General features: G+C 37.1%; 1 protein-coding gene across 1 annotated transcript; it reads right to left on the reverse strand.

Moving 5' to 3' along the window:
* Positions 1 to 6,668: 6,668 nt before the first annotated feature.
* LOC101693779 (olfactory receptor 11H6-like) lies at positions 6,669 to 7,610 on the reverse strand. The gene has a single exon (XM_004782194.2). The coding sequence runs from the start codon at positions 7,608 to 7,610 to the stop codon at positions 6,669 to 6,671; it is 942 nt and encodes a 313-aa protein (XP_004782251.2).
* Between the last annotated feature and the right edge of the window lie 15,776 nt (positions 7,611 to 23,386).

Here is a 23,386-nt window from a genome sequence, read left to right on the forward strand (position 1 = left end):
TGTTCAATTCATTTAAATTATTAAATTTGTGGACATAAACTTACAGAGTTTCTTCACTGTTCTTTTAATGTCCATTTATGTCTTCTCTCTGTTTTTTTTTTTTTAAACTTGGTTAGCCTTGCTAGAAGTTTAATAATTCTTTTTATATATTTTTTTCTTTTTATATTTTTGAAGGACTTTTGTTTTATTGATTTTATTTTTTTCTGTTTGCAATTTCATTGATTTCTGCTCTGGATTTTATTATTTTTTTTCTGCTTGTTTTAGCCTATTTATTTACATATGTCACATTTCTTTTTAATTTCTTAACTTTTTTTTGTTATGTTCAGTTAGCCAGCATGTATGATGTAGCATTCAGTGATTCATTAGTTGTGTGTAATACCCAGTGCTCATGGGGCGCCTGGGTGGCTCAGTGGGTTAAAGCCTCTGCCTTCTACTCAGGTCATGATTGCAGGGTCCTGTGATCAAGCCTGGCATGGGCTCTCTGTTCAGCAGGGAGCCTGCTTCCCCCCGCCCCCCCCCCCCGCGTCTCCCTGCCTTCCTCTCTGCCTACTTGTGGTCCCTCTGTCAAATAAATAAATAAAAACTTAAAAAAAAAATATCTAGTGCCCATGATAACACATGCCCTCCTTAATATCCAAAATCCTGTTACCCCCTCCTCACTCCCCTCTGGAGCCCCCAGTTTGTTTCCCAGTGTCCTTAGTGTCTCATGGTTTGTCTCCCTCTCTGGTTTCTCCTCCTTCAGATTTCCTTCCCTTCTCCTATGGTCCTCTGTGGTATTATGTTCCACATGTGAGTGAAACCATATGATAACTGTTTTTCTCTGCTTGATTTACCTCACTTAGCGTAAATCCCCTCCAGTGATATTGTTCTTTCTCCCAAGGTAGAATAATATATACAATGAATTTTATATATATTCTTTTCTAATAGATGTATTTAATGCTATAAAACCTTCTTTTTATTTAATTATTTTTATTAACATGTAATGTATTATTTGCCCCGGGGGTACATGTCTGTGAATCATCAGGCTTACACACTTCTCATCACTCACTATAGCACATACCCTTCCCAATGTCCATAACCCAACCACCCTCTCCCTACCCCCCACCCCCCAGCAACCCTCAGTTTTTTTGTGAGATTAAGAGTCTCTTATGGTTTTGTCTCCTCCAGATCTCCTCTTGTGTTTTTTTTTTTTCCTTCTCTACCCCCCAACAACCCCCTGCCCTGGCTCTCAAATTCCTAATATCTGAGAGATCATATGATAATTGTCTTTCTCTGATTGACTTATTTCACTCAACGTGATACCCTCCAGTTCTATCCACATCATTGTGCTATAAACCTTCTAATTACTGATTTTGCTGCATCTCTCAAATTTTGATGAGGTGTATTTTTTTATTTTCAGTTTAAAAAATGAACTGGAATAAATACTGACTTTATTTTCAGTTTTTTAAAATCTCCTGAGATTGCTTTGTTGCTACATGTGTAGAATAGAAGTATGTTAAGTTCCATAGGCAGTAACCTCTTCGATATCAGCCACAGCAACTTCTTTCAAGATATGTCTCCAAAGGTAAAGGAAACAAAAGCGAAAATAAACTTTTGGGATTTCATCAAGATCAAAAGCTTCTGCACAGCAAATGAAACAGTCAAGAAAACAAAGAGGCAAACCACAGAATGGGAGAAGATATTTGCAAATGACAGTACAGACAAAAGGTTGATATCCAGGATCTATAAAGAACTCCTCAAACTCAACACACACAAAACAAATAATCATATCAAAAAATGGGCAGAAGATATGAACAGACACTTCTCCAATGAAGACATACAAATGGCTATCAGACACATGAAAAAATGTTCATCATCACTAGCCATCAGGGAGATTCAAATTAAAACCACATTGAGATACAACCTTACACCACTTAGAATGGCCAAAATTAGCAAGACAGGAAACAACATGTGTTGGAGGGGATGTGGAGAAAGGGGAACCCTCTTCTACTATTGGTGGCAATGCAAGTTGGTGCAGCCACTTTGGAGAACAGTGTGGAGATTCCTCAAGAAATTAAAAATAGAACTTCCCTATGACCCTGCAATTGCACTCCTGGGTATTTACCCCAAAGATGCAGATGTAGTGAAAAGAAGGGCCATCTGTACCCCAATGTTTATAGCAGCAATGGCCACGGTCGCCAAACTGTGGAAAGAACCAAGATACCCTTCAACGGACTAATGGATAAGGAAGATGTGGTCTATTTACACTATGGAATATTATGCCTCCATCAGAAAGGATGAATACCCAACTTTTGTAGCAACATGGACAGGACTGGAAGAAATTATGCTGAGTGAAATAAGCCAGGCAAAGAGAGTCAATTATCATATGGTTTCCCTTATTTGTGGAGCATAACAAATAGCATGGAGGACAAGGGGAGTTATAGAGGCGAAGGGAGTTGGGATAAATTGGAAGGGGAGGTGAACCATGAGAGACTATGGACTCTGAAAAACAATCTGAGGGTTTTGAAGGGGCGGGGGGGTGGGAGGTTGGGGGAACCAGGTAGTGGGTATTAGAGAGGGCATGGATTGCATGGAGCACTGGGTGTGGTGCAAAAACAATGAATACTGTTATGCTGAAAATAATGTATATATATATATATATATATATATATATAGAGAGAGAGAGAGAGAGAGAGAGAGAGAGAGAAGAGAGAGAGAAAGAGGTGTGTTAAGTTCCACATCTTTGGGAATTTTCCAGTTGTCTTTCTGTTACTGATTTCTACTTGAATTTCAGTGTGGTCTGATCATACGCTTTGCATTATTTTTATTATTTGAAACTGTTGAAGCTTTTATGGCCCAGAATGCAGTCTATTTTGGTGAATAATGTTGTATGCATGTTTGGGAATATTTGTTAGATGGAATATTTTATAAATCCTTATATTTATGGTTTAATGTTCAACAGGAGTGCTGAGACAAGTTACTGCAGGGGAGGGGAAGATAGTCTCAGCAAATGGGGCTATGACAATGGGGTATCCACATGCTAAAGAATGAAGTTGGGCCCTTATCTCCGACCATATACAAAAATTATTTCAAGATGGTTCATAGGCTTAAATGTAAGAGATAAAGTTGTAAAACCCTCTGAAGAAAGCAGGCATAAGTATTTGTGATGTTGGGGTAGGTAGTGGCTTCTTAGATACCAAACCAAAAGAAAAAGAGACACACAGAAATAAATTGGATTTCATCAAAATATAAAAACTTCTATGTTGCAAATGATACTATCAAGAAAAGTAAGAAGCAACCCACAGAATAGAAGAAAATTTTTGCAAATCATTTATCTGATAAAACACTTGTATCTAGAGCATTTAAAAAACTCTTAAAACTCAACAGGAATAAAAAATAACTAAGCCAATTAAAAACAGGGCAAAGGATTTTAATTGACATTTCTTCAAAGAAGATTCATGAATGGTCAATAGTTACATGAAAAGATGCCTAATAGTGATTAGGCAAATGCAAATCAAAACCATAATGAGATACTACTTCATAATGTCTAGGTTGGAAAAAAAAATAAAAATGAGAGGGAGTGGAGGAAGAGATGGAATAACAAGTGTGGCTGGGATGTGGAGAATTTGAAACACTTTTTTAAAAAATTTTTAATTTTTTCAGCATTCAGTATTCATTATTTTTGCCCCACACCCAGTGCTCCATGAAATCCATGCCCTCTCCAATACCCACCACCTGGTTCCCCCAACCTCCCACCCCTGGCCCCTTCAAAACCCTCGGATTGTTTTTCAGAGTCCATAGTCTCTCATGGTTCACATTATGCTGAGTAAAATAAGTCAAGCAGAGAGAGTCAATTATCATATAGTTTCCCTTATTTGTGGAGCATAACAAATAGCATGGAGGACAAGGGGAGATGGAGAGGAGAAGGGATTTGAGGGAAATTGGAAGGGGAGGTGAACCATGAACCATGAGAGAATTTGAAACTCTTAATAATTGCTGGTATTATTATACAATAGTACAACTTTGGAAAACAGTCCAGAAATTCTTTAAAAAATTATCACATGATCTAGCAGTTTTACTTAGGTATTGTTAGGAACTGAATTGTGTCCTTCCAAAATTTATATTTGAAGCCCTGATCTCCAATGCAACTGCATTTGTATCTTGGGTCTTTAAGGAGGTAATTAAAGTTGAGTGATGTCATAAGGGTAGGATCTTAATCTGATAAGACTACAGTACTTATAAGAAAAGGAAGAAACACAGCAATACTACCCCTGCGTATGTGCATGTACAAAGGAAAGGCCAGTTGAAGATATAGTGAGAAGGTAGTTGTCTACAAGCCAAGAAAAGAGGAATTACCAGATACCAATTCTGCTGACACCTTGATCTTAGACTTGCAGTCTCTAGAACTATGATAAAATAAATTTCTATTGTTTAAGCCACCCAACCTGTGGTATTTTGTCATGGCAACCCATGTGGACTAGTATATATCCTGGAGAAATGAATATATACATTCACCCAAAAATATGCACATGGGTGGTCATAACATATTCATATTAGCAAAAAAGTAGGAACAGCTTAAATGTCCATCAGTTGATGAATGTGTAAACAAATGTGGTATATCCATACAGCATAATATTATTTTGCAATAAAAAGAATAAAGTACTCACACATGCTATACATGGTTGAGTTTGTGGATGAACATTATGCAAGTAAAGTGAACCAGCCACAGAAGGCTACACAGTGCATGATCCCACTTTTTTGAAATGTCCAGAATAGGTAAAATCCATAGGAACAGAAAGTAGATTAGTGGTTTTCAGGGGCTGAAGGGAGAGGGGAATAGGGAATGCCTGCTAATGGATATGGGGGTTCTTTTTGAGGTTATGAAAATATTTGTTAAATTTGTAAAATTTGTAAAATTTGTAAATTTGTAAAATTTGTTAGTGGTAATAATTGCACAATTATGTGAGTAAACTAAAAACACTGAATTGTGCACTTTTAAAAAGGTGAATTTTATGGTATGTAAACTGTTTTTCAGTCAAGCTGTTATAAAACAAAAAAGTTAGGGAAAGTTTATTTCCATCACTGGGTTGTGGTTTCTTTGAGGACAGGAAAGAAATATTGCTAATTTGGGTTATTCCAAAGGCTAGTACAGTGCCAGAATAGTATTTCATAGTCCCTATTCTTTTTCATATACCTATCTCCCAAATGTAAATGTGCAAAAATATTAAAAAAAGTTTCAAAAACAAAAATATTTTTAGCAAAGCAGTGATTATTATACTGTGTTACAACACATCTTATTCTAACATTCAAGTTGGTTGTTTTGTACCAAGGGGGGTTTTGGAAAGAAAAAGAATGTGGATGGATGTGGTCTCATTCTGTGTTATTGTAGAATTTAGAAGACGCTAATTTTTTTTTTTTTTTTGAGAGGGAAGAGGGGCGTAGGGCAGAGGGAGAGAGAGAATCTTTAAGCAGGCTCCATGCCATGTGTGGAGACTATGTGGGGCTTGATCTCACAACATTGAGATCATGACCTGAGCTGAAATCAAGAGTTGGATGCTTAAATGACTGAACCACCCAGGCACCCCATAGAAGTCCCTAAATTTGAATGCAGTGATTCTCGGCCCTCTCTCTGTATTACAGTTTCCTAGGGAGATTTTTAGAATACCTGTGTCTATACTCCACCCCAAATCTGAGTCAAACAGTTGCTAACAACTGTTTGAGTGGAGGTAGCTATCTTTAGAACTACATGTGGTTGTGATTACTGTGAGCCAACAGAGAATCAGCTGTAAATCAGTGGTTTTCCAACTTTAGTGTGTGTAACAACTCACGAGGATAAAATGCAGATTCTAATTCAATAGGCCTGAGATGGGTCCCGAGATTCTACCTTCTAAGAAGATCCCCAGTGATGCCCAGCTAATGATCCCCAAACCACATTTTCAGTTGTAAGAGATGTATAATGTATTTTCAAATGTGCAGGAGTGACAGCACGGTTAGTAAGAAGAAAATAAAATAAAGCAGTTGCATTATTGAGTAAAGGGATTGACGAAGAGAAGGAAGCAGGTAATTTCTTAAGAGATTAACTTTCATCTTGGTGAGGCTCTTCCATTGATTTGATAATCATTTAATGATTGGTCCAGCTACTTTAGACTAACTTCACATACTTCTAGAGGTTTTCTCATTTCATCTGTAGGATATGTAAAATATAGATTGTAATGGAGTTCTCATACTTTCTTTAGATATTATTCTGGCTGTTGATAGGATGACAAGGGTGACAGAATCTAGTGAGGAAATATGAACAAACTTATTTTCTTGATTGAAATTGACATTATTGAAATTTTTGTGCTAGGTGTGATGTTGGGTTCTGGAGTTATAGAAATTAGTAAAACATAGGCCCTGCTCTTAAAAAATTGACAGTCTATTAAGAATAAGGAGGCACGTAGGACTGACTTATGAATAGCTAACTAAAACAGGAAGAAAATCATGTTCAATAGAAGTATACACAATGTGCTATGGAAAAGAGAGTTAATTTCACCTGGGGAAAGGCTTCATTGATGACTGGATATTTAGAATTTTGAAACTACCTTCTTCAAAATGTTCACATCTGTTTGCCAGTTTCTTAACTGCTTACTGACAGGAAGCTCACAGTCTGAACTCATCTGGGAATAAGACATTACCATTACAGACCAGTTTTATGAAACTCCTAGAACTTTCTTCAAGGCATCCTTCATTTCTTTATTCCGGAGGCTGTAGATCATGGGGTTGAAAAAGGGGGTCAAAACTGAGTAGAACAGAGTAGTGAACTTCTGCATTCCCTCTGCTTGTCCTGACCCTGGGCTCACATATGTCATCATGACAGAACCATAGAAGAGAAATACAACAGCCAGATGAGAGGAGCAGGTAGAAAAGGCCTTCTTCCGGCCAGCAATTGAGGGCACCTGCACTACGGCCCTCAGCACTAGGGTATAGGAACCTATAATGTAGAAAAAGGTAGCGAAGATGAGGAGGGAACTCATGGTGCCACATATGAGAACTGTCCCTGGGATTGGGACGCAGGCTGAAGCCAAGGCCAGCAGAGGACCCAGGTCACACAGAAAGTCATCAATTACATTTGGGCCACAAAATGGTAGCTGGGTAACAAGTATCACTGGGATCAGAAACCAGAGAAAACCATAGACCCAGCAAAAAATGACCAGGCTGCAGCAAAACTTAATAGTCATGACCGTGGGATAGTGCAGGGGGTGGCAGATTGCCAGGAACCGGTCATAGGCCATGATGGACAGAAATAAACATTCGGTTGTGCCCAGTGAGAAGAAGAAGTACAACTGGAGGAGGCACCGAGCAAAGGAGATGGTTTTGGTATGGGAGAGGAAGTTGGCCAGCATGTTGGGCACATCAGAGTTGACATAGCAGATTTCTAGAAAGGAGAAGTTGGCCAGCAGAATGTACATCGGGGTGTGCAGCCGGCGGTCCCAGCGCACTGCACACACGATGGCCATGTTTCCAAGGAGTGTCAGGATATAAGTCACAAAGAATATGGAAAAGAGGAGGAACTGTATTTCCCAGCGGCAAGGGAAGCCCAAGAGGATGAATTCGCTCACAGTGTGAGAAATATTTCTGGCCTCTGAAGTCATTTCCTTCTGTCCTGTGAGGATTACAGCAGAAGTTACATGTACGGAGGGAATTATGCCTCCTGACTCCTCCCCAGGAGACAGCGCATTTTCTTGACAGGAGAGGGAGACTGGACCAAGGGTTCCTATTTTTTTTTTTTTTTTTGGGTGCTCCAAAAATACATTTGTTGAGTATACTCTTCTATAATTGACTCTTCACTTTTAAACTGCATACAGACCACTGTCAATCTATATACTATAAATATTTATATACTATAAATATTGGTAAATATTTTGAAAAAAGTTTTCTTTATGTTAAAATAGAAATTCAGGTACTTCCTTTCTGTATCTCTCATTGGGATGTCCAGTGTGCCCAGCTTTGGAGAACATTCTCCATTGTCTAGCCTGTACAAATAGGTGGCTGACTGAAGATATAAACATTGACATTGACAATTCAACTACAAAACAAATTAGAATTGACAGCTTTACTGAACAAAACAGTACTATCAGGTTGCCTGGGTGGCTCAGTGGGTTAAAGCCTCTGCCTTCGGCTCAGGTCATGATCCCAGGGTCCTGGGATCGAGTTCCTCATCCGGCTCTCTGTTCAGTGGGGGCCTGCTTCCTCCTCTCTCTCTGCCTACTTGTGATCTCTGTCTGTCAAATAAATAAAAAAAATCTTAAAAACAAAACAAAATAGTGCTATAGGATAAGTGATAGAAATGAGAGAACATGAGGCTTTGAAGCCAGCTATGAAAATAACAACAGAGTGACTTTAAGCATGTTCTAATTTAGTTACATCAAGTGACCATTTATAGGCCATTAGTATCTATTCTCTGTGTGTAGGATGCTGCCACATGGGCTCCAGGATTTGATATTATTAGAACCATCTGAGGGAGCCTTTGAAATGTGTGGGCTCCACCTGGGTTTGGGACCCACTGGTATGGCAGAGCACACATTTGGAGACATTACAGTTCTAGGCTTTGTACTACTTAAGGAGTATTTTCTCAGGAAATAGTTTAAGTTTTGAGACTACGTTTCTTTCTCTTTAAAATATGAATAATCATACTTCCACAGCCAGGATGACCTGAAAATTGAGTAAAATTATATATGCAGAAGCAGTTTAAAAATTATAAAATGTTACCAAAATATAAGCTATTCTAAACTGTTCAGGGTTTATTCTGCTTGATGTTATACTCCTTTGTAAATCTTATAAATTAGGCTTATTTTAAAGTGCTAAAGAATGTTTTTCCTTGTGGAATTTTAGCCAGTGACAGGCTCAGGACATGCCTTATGTGTGTTGTGTTCCTGTGTGAGTACATGTGTATGTGTATGAGTAAGAGACGTTTCTCAGTCCTCTCAGACCACACCAAATGCAACTCCCTTAGAAGCTTCTTTTGAAGGCCATTTTTTGCCCATCAGATACACTAGAGGCTTCTTCTCAGTAGACTGTTTCTTGGCAAGGCCACCATTGCAGTCTTAGATGATAGGATCATTTTTCTGATGGCTACATCATAGTGGGTGTTAAGGCTACATACTTCTGACCTGCAGAACTTCCTGGGGGATCCTTTCCCCCCTACCCCCCCATACTTACCTACCAGTCCCATGCCTGGCCCTTCTGTGGGATGTCCTGGGAAATGAGGATCAGACGTATGCAAGGGATCATAACAGAGGAGCACCAACAAATACTATTTCAAAATAGGCCGATTTTTGGAAATCAGCGTCCTTTTCTGGTATTTCTGGATTTTGTGGCTTATTCAGCTCTGGAAAAATTCTGGCTCTTCTTTTGAATACAAGGGAATAGAGAGAAGATTATCTAAATTTTAAGTCTTGACTGAGGTTAAGTTAAACCCAGAAAACGTTTGGAATATGGTGTGTTATCTCTGTTTCACCTTTTTCTTCCTTTCCTATTTTAGAAGCTCAGAAGTCAAATGCTCTATTCTCTTTTTCTTAAAACACCCATTTCTCTGGGGGGGAATATCCAGTAAATTCATGCATAACCTGAACCCCTAGCATCTGTGAAGACTTTGGTAGTTTTCATTTTCCATGTTATGCACACAAGGGCACATGACAAGATGGCACCCACACCAAATATAATAGAGCAACATTTATGGGGGAAACTTGTAGACCTAGGATATATTACAGGCATGCAGGCCCCTTTTATTTTGCTCACTATAACCATGGTGGCATACCAAAATCTAGGATATTACATTTTAAGAAGGCACTTCAAGCCTTAAGCTCTGAGTTGTCATTCTTAAATTTTATTTATTTATCTATCTATCTATCTATTTATTTATTTATTTCTAGCAATAGGATTAGGGAAGTGATAACTCCTCCACTAATGTGTCAGGATATAATATCAACATGAAGGAAACCTGATTTAGTCCTTTCTTTAGTCTCAGAGTTTGGGGATGGAGGAGAGGTGTGCCAGCTCTTCTCCTAGTGTGATGGGGGTTGCAGTTCAAGCTTTGTGGTTGCAGCTCTAGGACATGCCAAGCTAATAGCAGGACTCCTTGCCTCAGTCATGTGAAGGAGACAGTCATTAAACGACAGGAAATGGATACTTCATTCCATTGAACTTGGTAGGAGGCAACTCGCACTTTGGGAGGGTGGCTTGAAAGGGATTCCTTCGAGCAAGTTAACCCTTATGTCTAGTGTGTATCTTTTGGGGGGAGCTTCTTAATTACTCTATAGGGGAGCCACAGCAAGGACTTTTGCCCCCATTTTATATACAAGGAAATAAAGACTCAAAGAGATTAAATGCCTGAGATTTCCAAACCAGTCAGTGACAGGGTCAGGACACGAGTCCATGCTTTCTGGCTTTCATTTTACGGTCACTATTTTAAGGGAACTTCAGAGTAGATGTGTCCAGAATGTCTCCCATTCCAGAGAAAAAGTGCACCAAAAAAAAAAAAAAAATTGTTGGTGCTGTAGACATCACTGCATCATCTGAGAGGAGAGCTGTGACGTATCCCAGACTCCCCTCAAATTATATCACTTTGGTGGGATTGTGGATTTTTTTTTTCCTTTTATTTTTCATTTTTACATGGCGCGCTCTCTCTCTCTCTCCCTTTGTAATAAGAAGTTAAAAGGCACACAAATATCATTCCGAGTATGGTAGTTATTTTTCTTACCTGACTTTTCTTCTATGCAATGTTCACCTTCTCTGTTGTGAGGAGGCTGGTTACCTTTTACCCATTTCTGCAAAATTAAGATAAATAATTAAAGAAGTAATGAAAATAATATATTTTTAAAGAGAAGGTATTAAGAAGGTGTGATAGACAGTGAGGACATGTAAGGGGGCTGCAGGCATGCTTCTTTGCAGTTTGGGGTGCTATATTTCTATTTGTTGCAGTCTTTGATTTATTAAAGACTTTTTGTTATTGAAACTTTCTTCACCACTTAGATAATGTTATTCTATTTCTACACTGCCTGCCTGAGTCTCTGTTTTCCAGTTGTTCTTGTAGCATGAAGGACAACTGATTCAATGGGCTATGTCCTAGGGATTCACTTCAGTAAAAAGTGGGATTCTGTTCTTTGTACTCTGGAGGAAATAAACTGTCAAATCTAACCTTGTATTTCTTGGAATAATGTATTGCTCATAATCATTGGCCTCAGAGATATCATGGGTTAAAGTGGGATCTAAAAAGTTATTGATCTGACTTTACTGAATCTTGGAGCAGGAAGTAACTTTAGGGATTCTGTGGTCTCTCTTCCTGCCAGCAGTAAGAGCCCCTGTCTTCAGCCTGCTTGCGGATTGTTCATCTAGCTTCTGCTGGAACAATCTATGACAAAGAGCTCAATGAATGGCAGAACAGCTTTCATTTTGAGAAGTTGTAATAAACTTCCGAGTTCTTGCTTGCATTCTTGAGTCACATTCCCATCTTGATTTGTCCCCTTGGTCTTGCTTACTTCTTTTGCAGGGAAGGAAGGTTAGCACTTACTGTGTGCTCACTATATGCACACAGTCCATCAGGATTTGGACTGTGCATGATCCTTCTTGATCTTCCAACAACTACAGAAGTAATAATTGAGCCACAGGAAGGCAGTAAGTGCCGGTCCTGGCAGATCTGTGTTCTTTCATTACATTATACTGATGTTCAGAATAAGTCTACACAGAGGCGCCTGGGTGGCTCAGTGGGTTAAAGCCTCTGCCTTTGGCTCAGGTCATGATCCCAGGGTCCTGGGATCGAGCCCGACATCAGGCTCTCTGCTCTTGCAGGGAGCCTGCTTCCTCCTCTCTCTCTCTCTGCCTGCCTCTCTGCCTACTTGTGATTTCTCTCTGTCAAATAAATAAAATCTTTAAAAAAAAAGAATAAGTCTATACAGCATCAATTAAAAATATTTGAGGAAGGGGCTCATGTCTTCTTTGAATCTTCTCAATTTATACTAAGCACTCTTGGTTTCTTTAACTGAATTTGACATAATTTACAGAATGCTCACTATCCTAGTTGTCTTTTTTTTTTTAAATTTTTTATTTATTTTCAGTGTAACAGTATTCATTGCTTTTGCACCACACCCAGTGCTCCATGCAATCCATGCCCTCTCTAATACCCACCACCTGGTTCTCCCAACCTCACCCCCCGCCCCTTCAAAACCCTCAGATTGTTTTTCAGAGTCCATAGTCTCTCATGGTTCACCTCCCCTTCCAATTTCCCCCAACTCCCTTCTCCTCTCCATCTCCCCTTGTCCTCCATGCTATTTGTTATGCTCCACAAATAAGTAAAACCATATGACAATTGACTCTCTCTGCCTGACTTATTTCACTCAGCACCCTTTGGAAGATGTGACCTTACTAAAAGCGAACACAGTACCCCTCATACTGTGTGACTGACACAGAGCATACGTGTCATAAGTTCTTTTGCTCTAGAAACTCAGGCGGACTTAAGTTGACATTAGATTTTTTTAGACGGTAACTTTATACTCTTGACTGTTATTGAATTTTTATTTTGCCCAAGTCTTCAGAGTTTATTCATAAGAACTTCTTTAAAACAAGTTTGGTCCTATTTGATGCTTGTGTCGTTGAGTTTTCAAAGTGAGAGAGGTTAATAATTACTGAATTTTACCAAGTGTTTCAATCAATTAAGATCTTAAGACTATAAAATACTATCTTTCTTTTCTATTTTATTGCCTATAAATTTGATAAAATTTCTCATATTTCACCTATGACTAAAATATGTAGAACATGAGAAAATTCTTTTTCATATCACTTAAAATTTTTCTACATCAGCATCTATTATTATTAACAATTGTTGATAGATGGCTAAGCTCAAAAATATATAAGTAGTACAAAGGTGGTGAAAATGACAGTGTTATCTCTGGAAGACATTCTGACATATATTATTAAATGGATGGTTTATGAAAAATTTTTAGAAGCAAATTTTGGGCTTAAAAACTGGTACCTTTACTCAATTTCAGTTTAAAAAATTTTTTTTTCTTTCTTCAGAACCCTTTATAGAGATTCTAGTCATGGTCTCTCTGCATCTGGGTATATAATTTGTCTAGGTCTGAGAACTTTTGTTTATTTATAATTTTTGAGTGCTGTTTTGCTAAATTGTCATAACAATTCTCTCTTAAACATGTGTTCTTCATGCTTTGAAAAGAAGATGATTTTTTGGAGCTGGCCATATTTTAATTTAGATTGATGGGTGTCATGCCTTTCTCTCTCCAGAGGGCAGGAAATGGCCCCGTCTTTTTTTTTTTTTTTTAAATCTCATAAACATTGCAAGTGAGGAGACCATCTCACTACAATGCTATCAGCTAGTGTTGTTAAGACCTTCTCATTTAGGTCTTAGTCTAGTGAAAAGCTCACTAAATTCCTTAGAGAAACTCATGCTTTCTTTATAATCACTTTATTTTACTGGTCTCTCTCTATTTGTTTCTGTCTCTCTCTCTCTTTCTCATCATTTATTACTTTTTCCACATAAAATTACTTCTAAGATGACAATATGATTTGGTATTTCTGACCCTGGAAAATTTAAGAGCTGACTGTAATACTGCCCATCTTCCATAGTTTCAGTACGTGTATCATGAATAATATTGCATACCATTTTCCATAAAATATTTTTAAATAGCAGCATTAACTTCTTGACTGCTGTCTTTGATGCACTTTAGTTCATTTTCTTTTAATTGTCATTTGCCAGCATTTATTGAACATTTATGTGCTGGTACAGTCCTTTCAAGCTTATTTTCTAAACTTCAATTGGTTTTATAGCTAATCACTGATCTAAATGACTTCAAAGATACAATACAATTTCACCAACTACCTACTGAATTCTTGTATAATTTTCAATGCAAAGGATGTTTTATATTCCTGCATGGTGAAATATCTTAAAAATCAGAAATACTCCTTTCAGTAAAATTAAGGGGCATTTAAAGAGGTGAATATGTAATGTCAGTGTAAAAATTGTGGAAGTTAACATCCCACATTTTTAGAAAAATGTAGCTTAAAGTTGAAAAAGATAATTTTTCTTCTGCTTTTCAAATTAGCATAGGTCATCATTATACCAGTGTTGGTGAAGGTGCAATGAAATGACACTCAGAAGAACTGTTGGGGGGGAATATAAACTTGTAATTTTTTTTTTCTGGCAGGAAATCTGGAAATATCTAGACCTTTTAAAACCTCTGTACACATTAAATAAAAATTGAGATGTAGAAAAAAATAATTAAGTTAATCATAGCAATACAGAAGAATTTCTGGGGATCATATTAAAATACAGATTCTGACTCAAAAGGAATAGATGGGGATTGGGATTCTAAATTTTTAAAAACATATAGAGAGTTTGAATCACTTTGTTATGTACCTGACACTAATGTAACATTGTATAACTAATGTAACATAAAGTAACTAATGTTGACTACACCCAAATGAAAAAAATCTAGAAAAAAGCAATAAGATAATGCTGATTCCTTGAATAATAAAGGTTTATAAAGTTATTTATAGAGCTCTCTGTGTATTAAGGGATTATGTAGTTCTTTATCTACATTTCTGTAAAGAAAGTAAATAATACAAAGGAACAGAAAAATTCCTGTAAAAATAAAAATAGTGGCATTTTTTCAAGGTTAAATGATAGGTTATGTAATTCTTTTCTTTATACATGTCTATATTTCTTGAAATTTCTATGAGTACATGTATCACTTATAATCTCAAAAATAATTATCATAAGATATTGTTTTTGAAGATACTTACTTTTCCGGATCTTCTACCTTCTTTGAGCACTTTTTAATGAACTTTACTATTCCTGAGATATTCCAAGGTTCTGGGGAGCCCATGATCTGTGTCATGTTTGACTTGCCATGTAAGGTCTCATCCCTCTTCAATTACTACTTGGATTTAAACTCAATGAAGTCAGCCTCTGTGCCAAGGTTGAGAAGAAAGGGAAGATTACCAACAGGGCATCCTGAAGCTGCATTTTACTTTTGGGTGACCAATATCAATTCATAAATCTAGGGCAGGGATTAGAAGTTACATTAAAAAAAAATTAAGTGCCACATGAGAAATGGTAACTGTTAGCTCCTGGAGAGGACTGTGTTGTTACTCCTCTCTCATTAGAAAGAGTCGTAGTTCATCCTCAGTCTATTTTCTTCCCTAAAAGAAACAAAAAGGAAATTAAAATTACTTTTCATTTTGGGTTTTACTTTCCTCCAGTAAATTTTATGGAGAATGTTGTAGTTTAGAATAAAGATAATAAAAACCATGACAATAGTAGAACCAGAGCAAATGAAAGCAATAAAATTACCTTTTTACTTTTTGCCTTTTGAGTTGACCACCTTTGAAAGTAATTATTTCTTCTTCAACTAGAAAGGTTAGAAAGGTACTTTCTTAGACTCAGATTTCCACACTCAAAATACAACATATTTTTCTCTGTCCCACATTCATGCAATATGGGCACCTGACCTTTGTTGAAGGAGTTGATTCAAGAACTGATGGAGAATAGGAGTCAGGGACTGCTGATAAACATTTCCCTTGGATCTGAGTTCCATCCCTTGTGCTTTCACTTTCAGTGCATTTGGGGAAATGAGTTTTTGAAAGTTGGAGAAGATGTGTTTCCCCCCCTCCCACCTTCTAACAGTGATGAAAGTGAAAACTTAGATTCTCTACTTGTCCCTGTGAAACTCTTGCTGGGCCAAAGCCATCTTACCTAAAGGGATTCTTTGTTGAGTTTCCTCAGCTATATGGACATTACCCCAAGGACACATGTTTTGATGATTTTTTTCCCAAACATCTAACACTCCTTTTCTCATACTGGATTAGCAAGTCAACTCTCATCTGTTGACACTGTCCATTTGACATGCAATTCTGAGTCTCTTTCTATAATTAAAGGGATGCCTATTTTGATTACTCATTTTTAAATTCTGAATCCAAAATCAGTCCATGCCCATAGCTGTTCTTTTACTTTGCCCTTTAAATGCCTATAACAAAGCAATTACAAGATTGCTTTGTTATAGGCAGTAAAATGAGTACATTTTTGGAATAAGTTCATTTAACTCCCATAATAATCCAACATGTTAAATATTACTTATTTTTATTTTATAGGTGAAGTCATTGAAGATTAGATAATTTATTCAAGGTTTCACATCTAGTAAGTGAGAATGCCAATAACTGAATTTAGTTCTGAGAGCAGAACCTGAGTTCTCAAATACTAAACTATTTACCCTGCATCTGTACTTGCCAGAGAAGGAAAACAGTGCTTACTGATAACTCATCTCATGCCAGGCACTGTGACAAAATTCTTACATATAAGTTATTTTATTTTTTCTTGAAACATTCTGTGTGTTTGGTATCACTATTGTAATTTTTAAAAATTCTGATTATCAAAGTAATATATACTAACAAAAAAATTTGGAAGATTCAGAAAAGCTGAGTGCTAAAAAGTTACTGATAATTTTATCAAGCAGACATAAATTCAGATAAGAGGTTAGCATATTTTCTTTGCTCTATTTTGTTCTAACAATTTTTATTTGTACCTGTGTGGTCATAAAGGATGTACAATTTAGTATCTTGCTTATGTAAGCATTTTTTCCATGTAATTAAAACTCTTCAATGCTACATAATAGTGAGTGTTATATTTATAATATTTCCCTAGTGTATTTATGCAATTTTGAGTTTTCCAGTCTTAAAATAATGCAATAAAAATCTTTGGGTTTACATGTTAAATTTTAGAATATTTTCCTGGAATAGATTGTTTGAAAGAAAATGATAATGTCAAAGTATTGTCATATACATTTTATTTTTTTTTTTTAAATTATGGACATTGGGGAGGGTATGTGATTTGGTGAGTGCTGTGAAGTGTGTAAACCTGTCATATACATTTTAAAGATATATACAATTTAATGCTCGCAATACATATTGCCAAATTGCTTTCCAAAATATATTCTCAAAAGATGTGTTGATGAGGATGTCATCTTATGGTATCCTTATAGGCATATGGATGATATTTAAAAATATTTCTTTTTATATTTATAGAAAAAAAACATTCATGTCTCATTTTTTTTTAAAGATTTTATTTATTTATTTGACAGAGAGAAATCACAAGTAGATGGAGAGGCAGGCATAGAGAGAGGGAAGCAGGCTCCCTGCTGAGCAGAGAGCCCGATGCGGGACTCGATCCCAGGACCCTGAGATCATGACCTGAGCCGAAGGCAGCGGCTTAAACCACTGAGCCACCCAGGCGCCCTCATGTCTCATTTTTATAGTTGCATTATGTTGGTTACTAATAATGTATTTTTCTCCAGTTTTATTGAGATATAATTGACATACAATACTGTATAAGTTTATGATATACAGCATAATGATTTGATTTAGATATATTGTGAAATGATTACCACAATAAGTTTAGTTAACATCTCATATAGGTACAAAAAAAAAAAAAAGAAAGAAATTTCCTTGTTATGTGAACTCTTAGGATTTACTCTACTTTTATATGTATTGTAGAACAGTGCTAACAATAGTTATCATGTTGTACTTTATATCCATAGTATTTATCCTATAACTGATAGTTTATACCTTATGACCATCTTTACACAGTTTCCACTTCCCCTATCCCATGCCAATGGTAATCACAAATCTGACCACTTTTTAAAGTTTATTATTATTTTTAAAGATTCTACCTAAAAGTGAGGTCATGCACTATTTGTCTTATTCTGACTTATTTCACTTAGCATAATGCCCTCCAGGTCCATCTATGCTGCTGCAAATGGCAGGATTCCCTTCTTTTAAATAGCTGAATAATATACAATTGTACATATATGCCACAACTACTTTATCCATTTATCCAATGATGGACACTTCGGTTGTTGCCATGTTTTGGCTATTGTAAATAAAGCCGCTATGAACAGGGGTGTTCAGATATCTCTTTGATACAGTGTTTTTGTTCTTTCAGCTAAATTCCCAGAAGTGGAATTGCTGGGTCATATGATAGTTCTACTTTTAATTTTTTGAGCCCTCCACACTGTTTTCCACACTGGCTATACCATATTACAGTTTCAACATAGTACACGAAGGATTTTTTTTTTTTTTGCTTCCCCACTCCCCAGGCTTTGCTTGCATTTGTTATCTCTTGTCTTTTTGCTGCCGGCATCAGACACTGATAGGTGCCCCATTGTATATCCCATTGTTGTTCTGATATGTATTTTGCTAATGATGAGTGATGTCAGCATTTTTCATGTGTATGTTGACCATCTGTATGTCTTCTTTGAGAAAATGTCTATTCTGGTTTTTTGCTGTTGAATTGCATGAATTCTCTCTATATATCTGATATTAACCCTTTATCAGAAATATGTTTTGCAAACATTTTCTTATTTTATAGGTTGTTTTATCATTATGTTATTTCCTTTTACTGTGAAGAAGCTTTGTAGTTTGATATAGTTTCACTTGTTTATTTTTTGTTTTGTTGCTTGTGCTTTATGTGTTTATTCCAAAAGTCACTGCCGAGGTCCATGTCAAAGAGCTTCTTTCCTATTTTTTTTAAGGAGTTTATGGTTTTGGGTCTTATATTTAAGTCTTAAATCTATCTCAAGTTCATTTTTATAAATGGTGTATGATAGGGGTCTGGTTTCATTCTTTTTTTTTAAAATTAATTTTTTATAAACATATAATGTATTTTTATCCCCAGGGGTACAGGTCTGTGAATCGCCAGGTTTACACATTTCACAGCACTCACCATAGCACATACCCTCCCCAATGTCCATAACCACACCATCATCTCCCGACCCCCTTTCCCCCAGCAACCCTAAGTTTATTTTGTGAGGTTAAGAATCTCTTAGGGCTTGTCTCCCTCCCCATCCCATCTTCTTTTATTTATTCTTTTCCTACCCACCAACCCCCCGATGTTGCATCTCCACTTCCTCAAATCAGGGAGATCATATGATAGTTGTCTTTCTCTGATTGACTTATTTTGCTCAGCATAATACCCTCTAGTTCCATCCGCTTTGTCACAAATGGCAAGATTTCATTTCCTTTGATGGCTGCATAGTATTCCATTGTATGTATATACCACATCTTCTTTATCCATTCATCTGTTGATGGACATCTAGGTTCTTTCCATAGTTTGGCTATTGTGGACATTGCTGCTATAAACATTTGGGTGAACCTGTCCTGTCTGATCACTACATTTTTATCTTTAGGGTAAATACCTAGTAGCATAATTGCTGGGTTGTAGGGTAGCTCTATTTTCAATTTTTGAGGAACCTCCATGCTGTTTTTGAAAGTGGTTGCACCAGCTTACATTCCCACCAAGAGTGTAGGAGGGTTCCCCTTTCTCCGCACCCTTGTCAGCATCTGTCATTTCCTGCCTTGTTAATTTTAGCCATTCTGACTGGTGTGAGGTGGTATCTCATTGTGGTTTTGATTTGTATTTCCCTGATGAGTGATGTGGAGCATTTTTTCATGTGTCTGTTGGCCATTTGGAAGTCTTTTTTGCAGAAATGTCTGTTCATGTCCTCTGCCCATTTCTTGATTGGATTATTTGTTCTTTGGTTGTTGAGTTTGCAGAGTCCTTCATAGATTTTGGATACTAGTCCTTTATCTGATATGTCGTTTGCAAATATCTTCTTCCATTCTGTCAGTTGTCTTTTGGTTTTGTTGACTGTTTCCTTTGCTGTGCAAAAGCTTTTGATCTTGATGAAATCCCAATAGTTCATTTTTGCCCTTACTTCCCTTGCCTTTGGTGATGTTCCTAGGAAGAAGTTGCTACAGATGAGGTCCAAGACGTTGCTGCCTGTGTTCTCCTCAAGGATTTTGATGGATTCTTTCCTCACATTGAGGTTCTTCATCCATTTTGAGTCTATTTTCATATGCGATGTAAGGAAATGTTCCAATTTCATTTTTCTGCATGTGGCTGTCCAATTTTCCCAACACCATTTGTTGAAGAGACCGTCTTTTTTTCCATTGGACATTCCTTCCTGTTTTGTTGAAGATTAGTTGACCATAGAGTTGAGGGTCTATTTCTGGGCTTTCGATTCTGTTCCATTGATCTAAGTGTCTGTTTTTGTGCCAATACCATGCTGTCTTTTTTTTTTTTAAATTTGCCACTTTATCGTTTTTAATTTTCATTTTATTTTTATTTTTTTATCATTCTTATTTTAAGAAATTTATTTACTTATTTATTTATTTTATTTTTTATTTTCAGTATAACAGTATTCCTTGTTTTTGCACTACACCCAGAGCTCCATGCAATCTGTGCCCTCTCTAATACCCACTACCTGGTTCCCCCAACCTCCTACCCCCCCCCCCCCCCGCCCCTTCAAAACCCTCAGATTGTTTTTCAGAGTCATTAGTCTCTCATGGTTCACCTCCCCTCCAATTTCCCTCAACTCCCTTCTCCTCTCTAACTCCCCTTGTCCCCCATGCTATTTGTTATGCTCCACAAATAAGTCAAGCCATATGATAATTGACTCTCTCTGCCTGACTTATTTCACTCAGCATAATCTCTTCCAGTCCCGTTCATGTTGCTACAAAAGTTGGGTATTCATCCTTTCTGATGAAGGCATAATATTCCATAGTGTATATGGACCACATCTTCCTTATCCATTCGTCTGCTGAAGGGCATCTTGGTTCTTTCCACAGCTTGGCGACTGTGGTCATTGCTGCTATAAACATTGGGGTACAGATGGCCCTTCTTTTCACTACATCTGTGTCTTTGGGGTAAATACCCAGTAGTGCAGTTGTAGGGTCATAGGGAAGCTCTATTTTTAATTTCTTGAGGAATCTCCACACTGTTCTCCAAAGTGGCTGCACCAACTTGCACTCCCACCAACAGTGGAAGAGGGTTCCCCTTTCTTCACATCCCCTCCAACACATGTTGTTTCCTGTCTTGCTAATTTTGGCCATTCTAAATGGTGTAAGGTGGTATCTCAATGTGGTTTTAATTTGAATCTCCCTCATGGCTAGTGATGATGAACATTTTTTCATGTGTCTGATAGCCATTTGTATGTCTTCGTTGGAGAAGTGTCTGTTCATATCTTCTGCCTATTTTGTGATATGATTATCTGTTTTGTTTGTGTTGAGTTTGAGGAATTCTTTATAGATCCTGGATATCATACTGTCTTGATGATGAAAGCTTTGTAATAGAGCTTGGAGTCTGGAATTGTGATGCCACCAACTTTGGCTTTCTTTTTCAGTATTCCTTTGGCTATTCGAGGTCTTTTCTGTTTCCATAAAAATTTTAGGATTATTTGTTCCATTTCTTTGAAAAAAAAATAAAAGGATGGTATTTTGATAGGGATTGCATTGAATGTGTAGATTGCTTTAGGTAGTATAGACATTTTCACAATATTTGTTCTTCCAATCCATGAGCATGTAACATTTTTCCATTTTTCTGTGTCCTTCTCAATTTCTTTCATGAGTACTTTATAGGTTTCTGACTACAGATTCTTTGCCTCTTTGGTTAGGTTTATTCCTAGGTATCTTATGGTTTTGGGTGCAACTATAAATGGGATTGACTTCTTAATTTCTCTTTCTTCTGTTTGCTGTTGCTGCATAGAAATGCACCTGATTTTTGTGCATTGATTTTATATCCTGACACTTTAATGAATTCCTGTACAAGTTCTAGCAGTTTTGGTGTGGAGTCTTTTGGGTTTTCCACATATAGTATCATATCATCTGCAAAGAGTGATAGTTTGACTTCTTCTTTGCCGATTTGGATGCCTTTAACTTCTTTTTGTTGTCTGATTGCTGAGACTAAGACTTCTAATACTATGTTGAATAGCAGTGGTGATAACGGACATCCCTGCCATGTTCCTGACCTTAGCGGAAGAGCTTTCAGTTTTTCTCCATTGAGAATGATATTTGTGGTGGGTTTTTCATAGATGGCTTTGATAATATTGAGGTATGTGCCCTCTATCCCTATACTTTGAAGAGTTTTAATCAGGAAGGGATGCTGTACTTTGTCAAATGCTTTTCAGCATCTATTGAGACTATTATATGTTTCTTGTTCTTTCTTTTATTGATGTATTGTATCACATTGATTGATTTGCAGATCTTGAACTAACCTTGCAGCCCTGGAATAAATCCCACTTGGTTGTGGTGAATAATCCTTTTAATGTACTGTTGGATCCTATTGGCCAGTATTTTGGTGAGAATTTTTGCATCTGTGTTCATCAAGGATATTGGTCTGTAATTCTCTTTTTTGATGAGATCCTTGTCTGGTTTTGGGATCAAGGTGATGCTGGCCTCATAAAATGAGTTTGGCAGTTTTCCTTCCATTCCCATTTTTTGGAGGAGTTTCAGGAGAATAGGAATTAATTCTTTAAATGTTTGGTAGAATTGCCCTGGGAAGCCATCTGGCCCTGGGCTTTTGCTCGTTTGGAGATTTTTGATGACTGCTTCAATCTCCTTACTGGTTATGGGTCTGCTCAGGTTATTTATTTCTTCCTGGAATGTATCCATTTCTTCCAGATTGTCGAAAGTATGTTCTTATAATTGTTTGTATTTCTTTGGTGTTGGTTGTGATCTCTCCTCTTTCATTCATGATTTTATTTATTTGGGTTCTTTCTCTTTTCTTTTTAATAAGTCTGGTCAGCGATTTATCAATCTTATTACTTCTTTCAAAGAACCAGCTCCTAGTTTCGTTGATTTGCTATTTTTTTTTAGTTTCTATTTTATCGATCTGCTCTGATCTTTATTATTTCTCTTCTCCTGCTGGGTTTAGGCTTTCTTTGTTGTTCTTTCTCCAGCTCCTTTAACTGTAGGGTTAGGTTGTGTATTTGAGAACTTTCTTCTTTTTTTGAGAAAGGATTGTATCACTATGTACATTCCTCTCAGGATTGCCTTTGCTGTTTCCCACAGATTTTGAACCAATGGGTTTTCATTATCATTTATTTTCATTAATTTTTTCAATTCTTTTTTAATTTCCTGGTTGACCCATTCATTCTTTTTTTTTTAAATTTTTTTAAATTTTATTTATTTATCAGAGAGAGAGGGAGAGAGAGAGCACAGGCAGACAGAATGGCAGGCAGAGGCAGAGGGAGAAGCAGGCCCCCCGCTGAGCTAGGAGCCCGACGTGGGACTCGATCCCAGGACGCCGGGATCATGACCCGAGCCGAAGGCAGCTGCCCAACCAACTGAGCCACCCAGGCGTCCCATTCATTCTTTAGAGGGATGCAGTTTAGTCTCCATGTATTTGGGTTCTTTCCAAATTTCCTCTTGTGACTGAGTTCTAGATTCAGAGCATTGTTGTCTGAATATATGTAGGGAATGACTCCAATGTTTTGATACTGGTTGAGACCTGATTTATGACCCAGGATGTGGTCTATTCTGGAGAATGTTCCATGTGCACTACAGAAGAATGTGTATTTTGTTGTTT

This window comes from Mustela putorius, unplaced genomic scaffold, assembly GCF_011764305.1.
Source record: "Mustela putorius furo isolate JIRA1106 unplaced genomic scaffold, ASM1176430v1.1 tig00003896_pilon_pilon_pilon, whole genome shotgun sequence".
NCBI lineage: Eukaryota > Metazoa > Chordata > Mammalia > Carnivora > Mustelidae > Mustela > Mustela putorius.

Excerpts from the sequence above, each read along its gene's own strand:
- LOC101693779 (XM_004782194.2), bottom strand. The coding sequence starts at position 7,610 with ATGACTTCAGAGGCCAGAAATATTTCTCACACTGTGAGCGAATTCATC.